Source organism: Oncorhynchus mykiss, chromosome 11, assembly GCF_057628025.1.
Source record: "Oncorhynchus mykiss isolate SJ-2025 chromosome 11, ASM5762802v1, whole genome shotgun sequence".
NCBI lineage: Eukaryota > Metazoa > Chordata > Actinopteri > Salmoniformes > Salmonidae > Oncorhynchus > Oncorhynchus mykiss.
This window is the reverse complement of record NC_143032.1, coordinates 63,619,875-63,637,829: the sequence shown is the minus strand read 5'-3', so window position 1 is coordinate 63,637,829 and position 17,955 is coordinate 63,619,875. Positions and strand designations below refer to the sequence as shown.

Genomic DNA, 17,955 nt, shown 5'->3' with positions numbered 1-17,955 from the left:
GCATAGGCACAGTTGACGAGGAAAAACTCCCTAGGTCAGAAGAAAACTTTAGAAGAACCAGACTGAGGGGGAGACAGTTGCTTGTTGTTGACATCTGCCTGCTGTTTGTTTTTGATAAAGGGATGTGTATTTTTTAATGACAGATGAGCCTATACACAGTCTTTCTATTTTTCCCCTTCGATATTCTACATGAAACAACTCTATATACGTCGGTCAGGACTGGAGTTTACCTTCAAGTAGATCCAGAAAGTTGTAGAAAATACCTCTCTCACACACACGAGAGAGTTCTCTTTCTAGAAGCTGCCAGGTCATTCTGTGTGTTCCTACAGCTGTCAGTGGCTGCCATACCCCCCACTCCACCCAATCCGCCCCACGCTTCACTAGAGCTGTAGATGCATTTGCTGGTGAGTTCTCAGCTGTCATCGAACCTATTCCTTAAATAGACCATATCAGGAACAGACCATGATTCAAGGGGGTTACCTATGTCATTATGTACAAATAGAGAACAAAAAGAGGAACTACTATGCAGTTATTCTAAAGATTCTCCATTGGAATGTTGTCATAAAAGCAATGAGACATTGTAACAAACCCAAACCAATGCTAAATGTGGGAATTCAGTGTAGAGTTCTCCCAGCAACTGTCTGTTCTGTGGAGAGTAGACCCCCATCCCTTATTTAAAATATATCCACCTTGGTTCTGGCCCACCTCATTGAGATTCAGTATAAATATAAATTGTGACGGAGGGGGAGTTGCATTACTACAAAAAAAGTTGACAGCGCAACAATCAGGCAGTGAAGCTCAACACTAGACAACCCAAGCAAGGGAATAGAAGAGAAGAGAGGAGACGACACAATCACACAATCCTAAAGGTACCGTATGGCTCTAAGGAACACATGTCTTGAGTGTACAAGGTCTTGAGTGACATGCTTGCCTGCCAGGGGCTCTCAAGCCAGGGGAGAGGGGCATGGTGATTGTCTATCAGGAGTGGCAGGAAGCTGTCTGTCCATTAGGATGGTTGTATCAGTGGTAAGGCCCCCACTGGGGTGCAGAATGATGCCCAAATAAGGCATGAGGGGAGGCCATTTCAAGTTAGAGATTACATGTGCAGGGCCATTTGCTAAAGGGGACTCGGGTCAGAAGGAGACATTATAGTGAAAATGGTAAGAAGAGTAACCGTTTTTCATAGAATGTTATATTTTCTGTCATTTGTTTGTCATTTTTAGGAAATGTGGTACATCGCTCATGCTGACTTAAAGTTTGAGTCATGCTGTTAATATGTTTAATTCACAATGAATGGAAACCTTGTCAAAATGATCATGTTTTAGCTGGCATTATTCTTGACTTGTTTCCTTTAAGTGGTTGTAAAGTTAAACAATCTACCAGAAACAGGGTTATATTTGGTAACATTATTATTCTTCTAGATTTAGAGTGGGCTGCAATCTGTTCTAAAGTTCATTAATGTGTTATTAAGTATATATAGCCACTGTACATGTTCAATGTATCGTGTTAGAAGAGTAATGGAATATTCCAGAAACATGTGCTGTTTACTTTGTAAGTACCAGTGACCCCGAAACCTGAAGTAAAAAAAATCCAACTGAATTCTAACCAAGATATTTAGGATTTTGAGCTACAACTTCTCCTCTCCTTACCAGATGGGTGAGATGGCAGATCCAATCCAGTTCAAAGATGAGGGGAACAAGCATTTCCAAGCCGGTGAGGTCGACAAGGCCATTGAGTGTTACACTAAAGCCATCAAGTTGTGCACGGACAAAAAGGTTCTCGCCGTTGTCTACAGGAACAGATCAGCCTGTTTTCTGAAAAAGGTAAACACCTCACCTAAACCACAAGCCTTCATCAAGCAAAATTTGAATAGATTTATAATTATTCATAATTATCCTTGGGTGTGATTTCCTGATCTTCTGATGTTTTTGAACTCTTTTTTCTTCATAGGAAAGCTACACCAATGCAGCCTCCGATGCCTCCAAAGGTACGGTACAGTCTACCAAATGTTTAGTACGTAAACAAGAATCAAAACACAGCCAGTTATGGTTTTTGCTCACTCAGTCATATAACATGACAAATAATGTATTATGCTCATGCCACAGTGATATTTTCACTTCAACCCAGACACTTGTATACTTCTCTGCTCTCCGACAGCCATTGACGTGGATGCAGCAGACGTCAAAGCCCTGTTCCGGCGCTGCCAGGCTCTGGAGAAGCTGGGCAAGCTGGACATGGCCTTTAAAGATGTCCAGAGGTGTTCCACCATCGAGCCCAAAAACAAGACCTTCCTGGAGACCCTCAGGAGGCTGGGGGCTGAGATCCAAGCCAAGGTCTGCTACCCTCTGGGACAGTTTAGACACAATCCATTGGTTTACTTACATATGACTATGTGATTATAATATTTTATTGACTTATGAACTAGACATAAAAAAACACATCTGATACTTCTCTCTCGCTCTCTGTCTACAGCTGAAGACAACCTTCTCCACAGACTCACGGGTTCAGAACATGTTTGACATTCTGCTTGATGAGGAGATGGACAAGGACAAGAAGGAAATGGTTTGTATGACACCATAGTAGAGATCAGTTCCATTGATTCAACTGTACTAAGCATGATGCTGTGGTCTTTAATATTTTTAAAGTCTGATATCAAATGCAATGTGTGTAACTTTAATGGCAATATGAATAATATTTTCTTCCCATGTAGGCTGCTAACAACCTGGTGGTTCTGGCCAGAGAAGAAGCTGGCGCAGAGAGAATCTTCCAGAACAATGGAGTGCCTCTGCTACTGGATTTGCTTGAGACCGGAAAAGTAGAGATGGTCCTGGCCGCTATCCGCACCTTCGCTGGAATGTGCACTGGACACAAAGCTCGGGTGAGGGGCAGGGAAGACAGAGAGGTGCATTATAGGTTATGTGAGAAGGGGATAAATGGGGAGCCAAACCTCAAGTACTTCTGATCCTCACAACTCCTGGTCCTTCCAGCCAGATATGGATCATTTTCAAAGTTGCTATTGTAATGTCTAGCAATAGTTCCTTTTTGGACACTCAGTTGACCTGTATGTTTGTCTCTGAACAGGCCATGGCCATTATCCACCTGGTGGGCATAGACAAGTTGTGCAGCATCATGGCCGTCGACAACGAGGACATTGCCTTGGCAACCTGTGACCTGTTCCAGTGCATCAATGACTCCCTCACTGGAGGAGACCGGAGGTTTTATGGGAAGGAGGAAGCCCTGGTTTTGGGTGAGACATCCACTCACATTCCTGATTTCCTAAGTAGTTTCACTCAAAAGCCCTAAAATGTATATACATTTATGTAATGCTTTTTACCAAACTTGAAATGCCTCTGAATAGCATAATCAGCTATATAAACTGATTTTGAAGGTCTCGTCATTCTAATCTTGTTTGTGTTTTATAAAACGGGTCTGACACTTTCTATGCTCCCCTGCAGATGCAAGCAAGGACTTGAAGAGCATCCTGATGGCCCTGCTGGAGATGGTTGCCAGTAAGAAGGTTTCAGGACATGGCAGAGACCAGGCCCTGAACCTGCTGACCAGAAACGTGCCTCGCAAGGACAAGAAAGACCCTGACCACTCCAAGAGCCTCTTTACGATCGACCACGGTGAGTGGGTTACTGTAGCTTTTACGATGATTTGTGACACAAAGTAGGCCTGTGAAATAGTTCTTCTCTGTTTATGTCAGTTGTGGGTTTATGTCTTGTTCTTGAGAAACATTATTTTATGGTTTGTATTGAAAAAAATAAATGTAGTACTGAGAGTAACAACTTAATGTAGGAAAGTTGCCATTCATCTTGCTTTGTGAACCCCCCCCCCCCCCCCCCCAGGTCTGAAGAAGATCCTGAAGGTGTGTGGCCAGATACCTGACCTCCCAGACCAGCTGCCCATGACAGAGAACACTCAGCTCATCGCCAGCGTGCTCCTCGACAAGCTCTGGGACGACCTGCGCTGCGACCCCGAGAGAGACAACTATAGGGAAGTCTGTGACGAGTACATCAAGTGAGTTACAAATTAGTAACATAACAGCAACGTACAAGTACCATATCTAATGACAATAACATCATACAGACATTAAGCGATATGTGATGCATGCATACATCATGAGTAATGTTACACCAGGGGAAGTATCTAACAGCACCATAGAGTTGGTGGTGGGGATAAGTACTAAATTAACAGACTAACATTTATCCCTGACCTCCTCCCTCATCTATTCCTTAACCCTGCTCCACCTGACCATGTCCCATTCCACAGAGGCAAGTTTGACCCCAACGACATGGACAGGAACATCCACGCCATCAATGCTCTGTCAGGCCTGCTGCAGGGCCCCTTCGAGGTGGGCAACCAGCTGGTGGGTCGCCAGGGCATCATGGAGATGATGGTGGCGCTGTGCGGCTCCGAGCGTGAGGTGGACCAGATGGTCGCAGTGGAAGCACTGATCCACTCCTCGACCAAGATGAGCCGCGCCTCCTTCATCATCACCAACGGTGTGTCACTGCTCAAAGACATCTACAAGAAGACGAAGAACGATAAGATCAAAATCCGTGCGCTGGTGGTGAGCGAGCTTTAGATTTCCATACTATGGAAAGATGGAATAGAATGGACATTTTTATTTTTTAGGGGTTCATTGATAGTTCATGTTTGAAAGCATTACAGGGACTCTTCAGATTTATCCAACCTTACAAGTTCATGAACTCAATATTGTGTGTGTGGGTCCCTTTCCCCAGGGTCTGTGTAAGCTAGGCTCAGCAGGTGGAGATGACTATAGTATGAGGCAGTTTGCTGAAGGCTCCACTGAGAAACTGGCCAAGCAGTGTAGGAAGTAAGTGGTTTTGTGGCTCTGATGATTATGTACAGTGGCAAGAAAAAGTAAATGAACCCTTTGGAATTACCTGGATTTCTGCATAAATTGGTCATAAAATGTCATCTAAGTCACAACATTAGACAAACAGTCTGCTTAAACTAATAACACAAACAATTATGTATTTTATTAACACTGTGTAAACATTCACAGTGTAGGGTGGAAAAAGTATGTGAACCCTTGGATTTAATAACTGGTTGACCCTCCTTTGGCAGCAATAACCTCAACCAAAAGTTTTCTGTAGTTGTGGATCAGACCTGCACAAAGATCAGGAGGAATTTTGGACCATTCCTCTTTAAAAAGAAACTGTTTCAGTTCAGCAATATTCTTGGGATGTCTGGTGTGAACCGCTGTCTTGAGGTCATGCCACAGCATCTCAATCGGGTTGAGTTCAGGACTGACTGGGCTACACCAGACTAGAGGTCGACCGATTATGATTTTTTAACGGATACCGATTGGAAGACCAAAAAAAGCCGATGCCGATTATTGGAAGACCAAAAAAAAAGCCTATACCGATTAAAATCGGCCGGTTTTTAAAAATATATTTGCAATAATGACAATTACAACAATACTGAATGAACACTTATTTTAACTTAATATAATAAATAGATCAATAAAATAAATTTAGCCTCAAATAAATAATGAAACATGTTCAATTTGGTTAAAATAATGCAAAAACAGTGTTGGAGAAGAAAGTAAAAGTGCAATATGTGCCATGTAAAAAAGCTAACGTTTAAGTTCCTTGCTCAGAACATGAGAACATATGAAAGCTGGTGGTTCCTTTTAACATGAGTCTCCAATATTCCCAGGTAAGAAGTTTTAGGTTGTAGTAGGACTATATCTCTCTATACCATTTGTATTTCATTAATCTTTGACTATTGGATGTTCTTATAGGCTCTTTAGTATTGCCAGTGTAACAGTATAGCTTCCGTCCCTCTCCTTGCCCCTACCTGGGCTCGAACCAGGAACACATCAACAGTCACCCTCGAAGCATCGTTACCCATCGCTCCACAAAAGCCGCGGCCCTTGCAGAGCAAGGGGAACTACTCTAAGTCTCAGAGCGAGTGACGTTTGAAACACTATTAGCGTGCAACCCGCTAACTAACTAGCCATTTCACATCGGTTACACCAGCCTAATCTCGAGAGTTGATAGGCTTGAAGTCAAACAGCGAGCTGCTGGCAAATGCACAAAAGTGCTGTTTGAATGAATGCTTACGAGACTGCTGCTGCCTACCACCGCTCAGTCTGACTGCTCTATCAAATCATAGACTTAATTATAACATAATAACACAGAAATAAGAGCCTTTGGTCATTAATATGGTTGAATACGGAAACTATCATTTCGAAAACAAAATGTTTATTCTTTCAGTGAATTACGGAACCGTTCCGTATTTTATCTAACGGATGGCATCCCTAAATTTTGCTGTTACATTGTACAATCTTCAATGTTATGTCATTATTATGTACAATTCTGGCAAATTAATTACGGTCTTTGTTAGGAATAAATGTACTTCACACAGTTCGCAATGAGCCAGGCGGCCCAAACTGCTGCATATACCCTGACTGCTTGCACGGAACGCAAGAGAAGTGACACAATTTTCCTAGTTATAAGAAATTCATGTTAGCAGGCAATATTAACTAAATATGCAGGTTTAAAAATATATACTTGTCTATTGATTTTAAAGAAAGGCATTGATGTTTATGATTAGGTACATTGGTGCAACGACAGTGCTTTTTTTCACAAATTAGCTTGTTAAATCATCACCCGTTTGACGAAGTAGGCTGTGATTCGAAGAGAAATTAACAGGCACCGCATCGATTATGTGCAACGCAGGATAAGCTAGAAATATCAATCATGTGTAGTTAACTAGTGATTATGTTAAGGTTGATTGTTTGTTATAAGATACATTTAATGCTAGCTAGCAACTTACCTTGGCTTCTTGCTGCCTTCGCGTAACAGGTAGTCAGCCTGCTCCTCGTGGAGTGCAATGTAAGGCAGGTGGTTAGAGCGTTGGACTAGTAGCCAGAAGGTTGCTAAAACGAATCCCCGAGCTGACCAGATACAAATCTGTCGTTCTGCCCCTGAACAAGGCAGTTAACCCACCTTTCCTAGGCCGTCATTGAAAATAAGAATGTGTTTTTAACCGACTTGCCTAGTTAAATAAAGGCGTTTTAAAAAATACAAACTGTAAATAATAAAATCGGCCAATCGGTGTCCAAAAATACCGATTGGTATGAAAACTTGAAATCGGCCATCCCGATTAATCGATCGACCTCTACTCCAGACTGCGAATTTTCTTCTGTTGAAGCCATTCTGTTGTTGATTTACTTCGGTGTGTTAGGTTGTCGTCTTGTTGCATCACTCAACTTCTGTTGAGCTTCAATTGGCGGGCAGATAGCCTAACATTCTCCTGCAAAATGTCTTGATAAACTTGTGAATTTACTTTTCCGGCATTGATAGCAAGCTGTCAAGGCCCTGAGGCAGCAAAGCAGCCCCAAACCATGATGCTCACTCCACCATACTTTACAGTTGGGATGAGGTTGATGTTGGTGTGCTGTGCCTTTTTTTTTCTCCACACAGTGTTGTGTGTTCCTTCCAAACAACTCAACTTTAGTTTAATCTGTCGACAGAATAGTTTGCCAGTAGCGTTGTGGAACATACAGGTGCTCTTTTGCGAACTTCAGACATGCAGGAATGTTTTTTTGGACAGCAGTGGCTTCTTCCATGTTGTCTTCCCATGAACACCGTTCTTGTTTAGTGTTTTACGTATCGTAGACCCGTCAGAGATGTTAGCATATTCCAGAGATTTCTGTAAATCTTTAACTGACACTCTAGGATTCTTCTTAACCTCATTGATCATTCTGCGCTGTGCTCTTGCAGTCATCTTTGCAGGTCGGCCACTCCTAGGGAGAATAGCAACAGTGCTGAATGTTTTCCATTTATATACAATTTGTCTTACTGTGGACTGATGAATATCAAGGCTTTTAGAGATAGTTTTGTAACCCTTTCCAGCTTTATGCAAGTCAACAATTCTTAATCTTATTAAGTCTTCTGCGATCTCTTTTGTTCGAGGCATGGTTCACATCAGGCAATGCTTCTTCTGAATAGCAAACTAAACTGTTGTGAGTGTTTTTTATAGGGCAGGGCAGCTCTAACCATCTCCAATCTCGTCTCATTGATTGGACTCCAGGTTAGCTGACTCCTGACTCCAATTAGCTTTTGGAGAAGTCATTAGCCTAGGGGTTCACATAATTTTTCCAACCTACACTGTGAATGTTTAAATTATGTATTCAATATAGACAAAAAAAATACAATAACTTGTGTGTTATTAATTTAAGCACCCTGTGTTTCTCTATTGTTGTGACTTAGATGAAGATCAGATCAAATTTTATGACCAATTTATGCAGAAATCCAGGTAATTCCAAAGGGTTCACATACAACTGTAGCTGCTGTGTAACTTTTTGGTGTTAATGCTCATTGAAGTATTAATAGATAGACAGTCCATCACAGGCTCTTTTTCAAAAGTATTATGGACTAACAATATCAGGAGTAATAGATTGAGCTGTAACCTTATGTTCATTATATTCCCTCAGAGTGATTTTGAAATAGCTTCCCATGATCATAATCCCAAGATGGCGGACCATTTCCTGTTAGCCCTGTTCCCTGTTAACACTCTTCCTGTGTGTGTCAGGTGGTTGTGTAACTCTGCCATGGACACGAGGACCAGGAAGTGGGCTATAGAAGGTTTGGCCTACTTAACCCAAGACGCTGATGTAAAAGATGACTTTGTTGAGGACGATCCTGCCATGAAAGCCATGTTTGACCTGGCCAAGGTAGGTACTGTATTATTGAAGACAGAGGATAGACACCACTCATAGCACATAACATGAGCATAGTGGCATTACATATGCGACCTGGAGGAGAGGATTAAACTTCACTATTCCCTGTTTCCCTGTGACACAGTCTAAAGATAAGACCATCCTGTATGCTGTGGCCTGTACCCTGGTCAACTGCACCAACAGCTATGAGAAGAAAGACATCATGCCTGAGCTGGTTCAACTGGCCAAGTTCTCCAAGCAGCACGTCCCTGAGCAGCACCCCAAGGTAAGATAAGAGAAAGACACAGGCCTCCCTCTGTCTGTCTGGTGGGCAGAACTGTACAACAAGTCATCCTTATGTCAGGACAGAATAAGCACTGTTAACTTAACTAGCATAAAGTATATATAAATGTGACTATGCTGCTCTCTACTGTAAGAAAAGTTATATATTTTATTGTGAGGCCCTAGGTACTGTATATTATCTGAGGGAGGTGCTGACAATACACACACTTCTCTGCCCTTAGGACAAGAAAGATTTCATCCAGAAGAGAGTGAAGAGGATGCTAAAGGGAGGGGTCATCTCAGCTCTCACTGTCATGGTGAAAGCTGACAACGTTCTCCTGACTGACCAGACCAAAGAGATGCTGGCAAGGTGAGCAACCTGGAACTGTACTAGGCTCGAGGATTTAGCTATGTCACAGACATTCTTATAAACTGAGTATACCAAACATTAGGAACAACTTCCTAATATTGAGTTGCATCTCCTTTTGCCCTCAGAATAGCCTCAAAGCGTTTCACAGGGATGCTGGCCCATGTTCACTCCAATGATTCCCACAGTTGTGTCAAGTTGGCTGGATGTCCTTTGGTGGTGGACCATTCTTGATACACACAAGAAACTGTTGAGTGTGAAAAACCCAGCAGCGTTGCAGTTCTTGACACAAACTGGTGCGCCTGGCATCTACTACCATACCCAGTTCAAGGCACTTAAATCATTTGTCTTGCCCATTCTCCCTCCGGATGGCACACATACACAATCCATGTCTCAATTGTCTCAAGGCTTAAAAATCGTTCTTTAACCCGTCTCCTCTCCTTCATCTACACTGATTGAAGGGGATTTAACAAGTGACATCAATAAGGGATCATAGTTTTCACCTGGATTCACCTGGTCAGTCTATGTCATGGAAAGAGCAGGTATTCTTTATGTTTTGTATACTCAGTGTATATGCATATGTACTGATGTATGTATGCGTGTAACTGATAGATGCTACTGAATGTGAATGGAATATATGAGATTGGAAATGTAATAATTCATGTATTTGTATGTAGGCCTAGAGTAATGGGTCTCTCTGTTTCTCTGTGTTGTGTCAGCAGGACTTTTTTTGGTTCTATTGTTCTTATTTTAAATGTGTGTAGTTCCATCCTTGAGCTGTTCTTGTCTATTAATGTTCTGTATTATGTCATGTTTTGTGTGCACCCCAGGAAGAGTAGCTGCTGCTTCAGCAACAGATAATGGGGATCCTAATAAAATACTCATATTTATCCAGTCAGTACATGCAATTAGCAATACTGCAGAACAAATGAGATTGAAATAAATGGTATTTGCTTTGATTTGCAGGGTGTTCCTTGCCTTGGCAGATGATCCCAAAGACCGTGGCACTATTTGCGCCCATGGAGGGGGCAAGGTGAGTGACAGACATAACAATATTTTCCATTCTAGTATAATCTATAACACAGTCTAAATTTACATTTGATTTATTACCTTTATTTAACCAGTAGTTTTCTGACTCTATAGAGAAAACGTTATCTTTTCAAAACAACTATGAGGTGTCATAGTTAAAACTAAACTGTGGTTTGAGTATGGATCAGTCAAGTAGTGTCTGGCCAACCATAGGCGAATGCAGGCTAGAGCAGGGGTAGGCAGTCCTGGAGTGCAGCAGGCACTTCATGTTTTTGATTTAACCAAGCTGGAAGATCAGGTGTGTTGAATTTAGTCAATCACTGAACTAATAAATTAGCTCAGTTGGTCTGGCATGGTGCCTAGTTGGGACAATATCCTGCAATACCTGCAGCATTCAGGAACAGGGTTGCCGACCCCTGGGCTAGAGTATGTTGTAATGTCACAGTAAAAGTTGAAGTGTGTGTGGGTCTGTGTCTGAACCTCTGATCTCTTGCTGTGTGATCACCAGGCTCTGATCCCACTGGCTCTGGAGGGATCAGCTATAGGGAAAGTAAGGGCCGCACATGCCCTGGCCAAGATCGCTGCTGTCTCCAACCCGGAGATCGCATTCCCTGGAGAGAGGGTAAGAACCTGTCTGACCACTTCCTGTTACGTGTATGTATTTTAGTTGTCTTGCATTCAGTAAAACTCATACTTTTTCAACTCAACTTTATTCTTCTTTCTCTGTCCTTCATATCCTTTCTTACTATGTCACTCTCTTTCGGGTTCCTCTCTTTTACCCTCCCTCCCTCATCATGCCTAGCTTTAGAGTTTGTTCTGTTAGGTGACCTAAACTGGGATATGCGTAACACCCTGGCAGTCCTACAATCTAAGCTAGATGCCCTCAATCTCACACAAATCATCAAGGAACCCACCAGGTACAACCCTAAATCTGTAAACATGGGCACCCCCATAGACATTATCCTGACCAACTTGCCCTCCAAATACACCTCCTCTGTTTTCAATCAGGATCTCAGCAATCACTGCCTCATTGCCTGTATCCACTATGGGTCCACGGTCAAACGACCACCCCTCATCACTGTCAAACGCTCCCTAAAATGCTTCTGCGATCAGGCCTTTCTAATCGACCTGGCCCGGGTATCCTGGAAGGATATTGACCTCATCCCGTCAGTCGAGGATGCCTGGTCATTCTTTAAAAGTAATTTCCTCACCATCTTAGATAAGCATGCCCCGTTCAAAAAATGCAGAACTAAGAACAGATATAGCCCTTGGTTCACTCCAGACCTGACTGCCCTTGAACAGCACAAAAACATCCTGTGGCCGACTGCATTAGCATCAAATGGTCCCCGCGATATGCAACTGTTCAGGGAAGTCAGGAACCAATACACGCAGTCAGTCAGGAAAGCAAAGGCCAGCTTTTTCAAGCAGAGATGTGCATCCTGTAGCTCTAACTCAAAAGTTTTGGGACACTGTAAAGTCCATGGAGAACAAGAGCTCCTCCTCCCAGCTGCCCACTGCACTGAGGCTAGGTAATACTGTCACCATCAATAAATCCATGATAATCGAAGATTTCAATAAGCATTTCTCAACGGCTGGCCATGCCTTCCTCCTGGCTACTCCAACCCTGGCCAACAGCTCCCCTGGCCAACAGGACACTGTGCTAACTAACCTCCAAACGAGCTTCAATGACATACAACACTCCTTCCGTGGCCTCCAACTGCTCTTAATCGCTAGTAAAACTAAATGCATGCTTTTCAACCGTCCGTTGCCCGCACCCGCCCGCCTGACTAGCATCCCCACCCTGGACGGTTCCGACGTAGAATATGTGGACAACTATAAATACCTAGGTGTCTGGTTAGACTGTAAACTCTCCTTCCAGACTCATATTAAACATCTCCAATCCAAAATCAAATCTAGAATCGGCTTTCTATTTCGCAACAAAGCCTCCTTCACTCACGCCGCCAAACTGACCCTAGTAAAACTGACTATCCTACCGATCCTCGACTTTGGCGACGTCATCTATAAAATGGCTTCCAATACTCTACTCAGCAAACTGGATGCAGTCTATCACAGTGCCATCCATTTTGTTACCAAATCACCTTATACTACCCACCACTGCGACCTGTATGCTCTAGTCAGCTGGCCCTCGCAACATGTTCGGCGCCTGACCCACTGGCTCCAGGTCATCTATAAGTCTATGCTAGGTAAAGCTCCGCCTTCTCAGTTCATTGGTCACGATAACAACACCCACCCGTAGCACACGTTCCAGCAGGTATATCTCACTGATCATCCCCAAAGCCAACACCTCGTTTGGCCGCCTTTCCTTCCAGTTCTCTGCTGCCAGTGACTGGAACGAATTGCAAAAATCGCTGAAGTTGGAGACTTTTTTTTCCCCTCACCAACTTTAAACATCAGCTAACCGATCGCTGCAGCTATACATAGTCCATCTGTAAATAGCCCACCCAATCTACCTACCTCATCCCCATACTGTTTGTATTTACTTTTCTGCTCTTTTGCACACCAGTATCTCTACTTGCACATCATCTACTCATTTATCACTCCAGTGTTAATCTGCTAATTTGTAATTATTTGCTCCTATGGCCTATTTATTGCCTACCTCATGCCTTTTGCACACACTGTATATAGACTTTCTTTTTTTCTACTGTGTCATTGGCTTGTTTATTGTTTATTCCACGTGTAACTCTGTGTTGTTGTCTGTGTCACACTGCTTTGCTTTATCTTGGCCAGGTCGCAGTTGTAAATGAGAACTTGTTCTCAACTAGCCTACCTGGTTAAATAAAAAATGCCTTGTCATCTCTCTCTGGCAGATCTATGAGGTGGTGCGTCCTCTAGTCAGCCTGTTGCACCCTGAAAGAGATGGGGTGCAGAACTACGAGGCACTTCTGAGTCTCACCAATTTGGCTGGTCTCAACGACAAACTGAGGTGAGGGTCTGTTTGTTTACCAACCACACCACAGTATGTATGTATAACCCAACAAAACATCAGACTATTTTGGATTAATTACACAATTCAACAATCAATATAAGGTAATATTGAGGTGTGAGAGGATAAGTGTGTTTATTCATATGGCACTAAACATGGGCTAATACAGTGCCTTGCGAAAGTATTCGGCCCCTTTGAACTTTGCGACCTTTTGCCACATTTCAGGCTTCAAACATAAAGATATAAAACTGTATTTTTTTGTGAAGAATCAACAACAAGTGGGACACAATCATGAAGTGGAACGACATTTATTGGATATTTCAAACTTTTTTAACAAATAAAAAACTGAAAAATTGGGCGTGTAAAATTATTCAGCCCCCATAAGTTAATACTTTGTAGCGCCACCTTTTGCTGCGATTACAGCTTTAAGTCGCTTGGGGTATGTCTCTATCAGTTTTGCACATCGAGAGACTGAAGTTTTTTCCCATTCCTCCTTGCAAAACAGCTCGAGCTCAGTGAGGTTGGATGGAGAGCATTTGTGAACAGCAGTTTTCAGTTCTTTCCACAGATTCTCGATTGGATTCAGGTCTGGACTTTGACTTGGCCATTCTAACACCTGGATATGTTTATTTTTGAACCATTCCATTGTAGATTTTGCTTTATGTTTTGGATCATTGTCTTGTTGGAAGACAAATCTCCGTCCCAGTCTCAGGTCTTTTGCAGACTCCATCAGGTTCTCTTCCAGAATGGTCCTGTATTTGGCTCCATCCATCTTCCCATCAATTTTAACCATCTTCCCTGTCCCTGCTGAAGAAAAGCAGGCCCAAACCATGATGCTGCCACCACCATGTTTAACAGTGGGGATGGTGTGTTCAGCTGTGTTGCTTTTACGCCAAACATAACGTTTTGCATTGTTGCCAAAAAGTTCAATTTTGGTTTCATCTTACCAGAGCACCTTCTTCCACATGTTTGGTGTGTCTCCCAGGTGGCTTGTGGCAAACTTTAAACGACACTTTTTATGGATATCTTTAAGAAATGGCTTTCTTCTTGCCACTCTTCCATAAAGGCCAGATTTGTGCAATATACGACTGATTGTTGTCCTATGGACAGAGTCTCCCACCTCAGCTGTAGATCTCTGCAGTTCATCCAGAGTGATTATGGGCCTATTGGATGTATCTCTGATCAGTCTTCTCCTTGTATGAGCTGAAAGTTTAGAGGGACGGCCAGGTCTTGGTAGATTTGCAGTGGTCTGATACTCCTTCCATTTCAATATTATCGCTTGCACAGTGCTCCTTGGGATGTTTAAAGCTTGGGAAATCTTTTTGTATCCAAATCCGGCTTTAAACTTATTCACAACAGTATCTCGGACCTGCCTGGTGTGTTCCTTGTTCTTCATGATGCTCTCTGCGCTTTTAACGGACCTCTGATACTATCACAGTGCAGGTGCATTTATACGGAGACTTGATTACAAACAGGTGGATTGTATTTATCATCATTAGTCATTTAGGTCAACATTGGATCATTCAGAGATCCTCACTGAACTTCTGGAGAGAGTTTGCTGCACTGAAAGTAAAGGGGCTGAATAATTTTGCACGCCCAATATTTCAGTTTTTGATTTGTTAAAAAAGTTTGAAATAATCCAATAAATGTCGTTCCACTTCATGATTGTGTCCCACTTGTTGTTGATTCTTCACAAAAAAATACAGTTTTATATCTTTATGTTTGAAGCCTGAAATGTGGCAAAAGGTCGCAAAGTTCAAGGGGGCCGAATACTTTCGCAAGGCACTGTATATGCTCTGGGGACTTTCCAGAGTTCATTTAGATTTTTTCACTGTTGCTGCCAAACTATTTTGAGTGGAGGAGATGAGATGGTTGCCTGATTCATTAACTCTTTCATCCCATCCTCTGTGGCACTAGGGTGAAGATCCTGAAAGAGAAGGCTCTCCCTGAGATTGAGCAGTACATGTTTGAAGACCATGACCATATCAGACAGGCAGCCACAGAGTGCATGTGCAACCTGGTGACGTGCAAAGAGGTAAGAGGGAACCCCATCACTCTTTGGGAACAATGTCATGACATTGTGTGCGTGATAAACGTGTCACCCAGTGTAACGTCATCATTGTGTGTGTATTCCAGGTGCAGGATCGGTACCTGGAGGATGGGAATGATAGACTGAAGCTGCTGGTGCTGATGTGTGTTGAGGACAATGAAAAGCTCCAGAGAGCTGCAGCCGGGGGCCTGGCCATGCTCACCGCTGCCCAGAAGAAGCTGTGCACCAAGATGACCCTGGTGGTACGTCTGTCTGGTTGCATTCACCACTCACTTTGGGGTGACCCAAGGACAGTTCCTGTGCAAAGTTCCTAATTTAATTGAACTGTGCCAATCAAGCACAACACTGAATCATCTTGATACTAATTACAGTTCTATGTTACCGAATTAGTGTAGAATCACAACATTGAATATAGTTATATATTACATAATCAATAACTGTCTCCTCCCCTTCATCTACACTGATTGAAGTGGATTTAACAAGTGACATCAATAAGGGATCATAGCATTCATCTTGTCAGTCTGTCATGGAAAGAGCAGGTGTTCCTAATATTTTGAACAAAATATATATTACCTAATCAATATGTGTCATAATTATGAGGCCTCATCCACATCACTTGTCAAATGTAAAGCGCTTGTAATCATTTGACTGACTGATCAATCTTTTCTCGGTTCTCTCCACAGACGCTGCAGTGGATGGAGATCCTTCAGAGGCTGATTCTCCATGATCAGCCCCAGATTCAGCACAGAGGCCTTGTGATCGTGTACAACATGCTGAACTCGGATGACAACGAGCTGGCCAAGAAGCTGATGGAGAGCGAGATCCTGGAGATCCTGACAGTGATTGGCAAAGCAATGGACAACCCCAAGAGGCAGATTGTAATCGATGTGGCACGCACCTGCCTGGTCAAGGCCATGGACCTCGGCCTCATCAAGCCCTTCACAACCCCTTAAAGCAGTGTTCCTCAACCTTTTTGTAGTACCAGGGACTGGCATGCATTGGTCCTACCCCCTCAAAGGCGCAACACCAAGTTATTTGTCTCTTGTGGCAATGAGAGGAAATGCAAACTCAATCAACCAGAAACAAATCACACACATACAGAAATAAGAACCTGTATGCCAATTCCATTCTAGTCCAATGAGTGCTCATGTTCCCCCTCTTATTTGGCAGGTACACCTGCAGATGCCCATACCGCCTCACTACCCTCAGTCCCCCCAAAGTGTCAGGCTAACACTTGTCACAGGACATTGAACTTGCAGATTGTACCTAAAACTACAACTTGAGAGCTAATTACAGTAACTTGCTTATGGACTGAGATTCATCCCACAGATCGAGGTCCAGAGATTTAAGGTTGTAGGCCTATGGACAGGGAGGCAAGGCGATAGGACCGATCCACCTGAGCAATTAAAGCAGGGTCTGCTCTCCTGAATTCAGAGACCATACAAATATATTTATCTGAGTTTTCAGTCAGTTAAGTAAAGTGTATTTGTGTTGATGAGAGGTGTTTGTTTAATGTAATTTTTCACTTAAGGATAAAGATTGGATTTTTAGGAAAAATACGCTGTTCGATTCTTGCATGGATTGTTAGGGTTGTCAATAGATACCAGCCACTCAAACCCCGCCTTTCTAAAATATTGGTATTGTAGTGGAACGTACCTACAGTATTTCTCCCAGTGATGCCAATTTAGCAATTTTGTTGCTAGATTTAGCAACTTTTCAGACTACCTTGGCAACTATTTTTTCAAACAGCACCTGGCAACAAATTGACCTAGTTTTAAAAATGTATTTTGAATTTTTAGCAACTTTTGAAAAGTGACTCAAACGCTAAAATGCACGCATTTTCCCTCTAAATGACACAAAAAAAGATTCTCTGTCACAACACGGGCCTGGCTGCAAAAGTGCGTTGTGAGTGACGTCAGCAGCAGACGCTCAGCTGTGCACAGTAAATTGCAAATCATTGTTGGCTGACTGCAGCAGCAGTAGTACGGGTTCGACTAGCCAAACCCAATGAATATAGTTGGACACGAATGTTTGATCTTGAACAGAACTTACAACATCAATCAAAATTGTACAGAAAAGAGTGGGTCTGTACCTGAACAAATGTCAAATAATATTTTTTTGCCGAGATGGCCAGTCAATTTGAGTAACGTCATTGTATTCTTCATTACGTTCTCGCAATGACATCGCAACGTCAATTAGCAACAAATCAACCTGCCTCTAGATGGGATCGCCATATAAATTAAACGATGAAAAAGCCTGGAAGGAGGAGAAATGACGAGAAACGATTCGGTTGGCCGGTTTATGTGTGGATTAATTGTCGGAGTACGAGGTCATTGTGCATTTCAGGTAAAATAACAGCTTAATGTTTATATCCCAGGACAAATTAGCAAGCAACAGCAAGTTAGCTAAATAGGACAAATTAACGTTAGCTAGCAAGTACTAGCTAAATTGCCATACATGTTTAATGCTTTTCGACCTGTCCCCAAATTAATGTGATTGGTTCAGAGTTTGTTTTGATATTTTAACCTGCGTGTTGTGATGACGTTTGGTGTGGGGGGGCTAAATAAATGTATGCACGATAGCGC

The 17,955-nt window shown here is 42.6% G+C and overlaps 1 protein-coding gene across 2 annotated transcripts; it reads left to right on the top strand.

Annotated features, from left to right (window-relative positions):
- Positions 1 to 692: 692 nt before the first annotated feature.
- Positions 693 to 17,951, top strand: LOC110535087 (protein unc-45 homolog B). 2 transcript variants are annotated; one of them, XM_036936031.2, is made up of 20 exons: positions 693 to 869; positions 1,653 to 1,823; positions 1,951 to 1,987; positions 2,158 to 2,333; positions 2,473 to 2,562; positions 2,711 to 2,878; positions 3,082 to 3,247; positions 3,456 to 3,626; positions 3,849 to 4,020; positions 4,273 to 4,573; positions 4,746 to 4,840; positions 8,572 to 8,713; positions 8,844 to 8,984; positions 9,223 to 9,350; positions 10,314 to 10,380; positions 10,885 to 10,998; positions 13,205 to 13,320; positions 15,238 to 15,355; positions 15,457 to 15,612; positions 16,054 to 17,951. In XM_036936031.2, the coding sequence occupies exons 2-20, from the start codon at positions 1,653 to 1,655 to the stop codon at positions 16,321 to 16,323; spliced, it is 2,799 nt and encodes a 932-aa protein (XP_036791926.1). In that variant the 5' UTR covers positions 693 to 869; the 3' UTR covers positions 16,324 to 17,951. The 2 variants fall into 2 exon arrangements, with proteins under 2 accessions (XP_036791926.1, XP_036791925.1); XM_036936030.2 differs by lacking the exon at positions 693 to 869 and adding an exon at positions 974 to 1,160.
- The last annotated feature ends 4 nt before the right edge of the window (positions 17,952 to 17,955 follow it).

What these genes read in the sequence shown, in the direction of transcription:
- LOC110535087 (XM_036936030.2), top strand. An exon ending in CCTCTTTACGATCGACCACG is followed by an intron (nt 3,627 to 3,848) that starts GTGAGTGGGTTA and finishes CCCCCCCCCCAG; the next exon opens with GTCTGAAGAAGATCCTGAAG. An exon ending in TCCCTGAGCAGCACCCCAAG is followed by an intron (nt 8,985 to 9,222) that starts GTAAGATAAGAG and finishes CTCTGCCCTTAG; the next exon opens with GACAAGAAAGATTTCATCCA.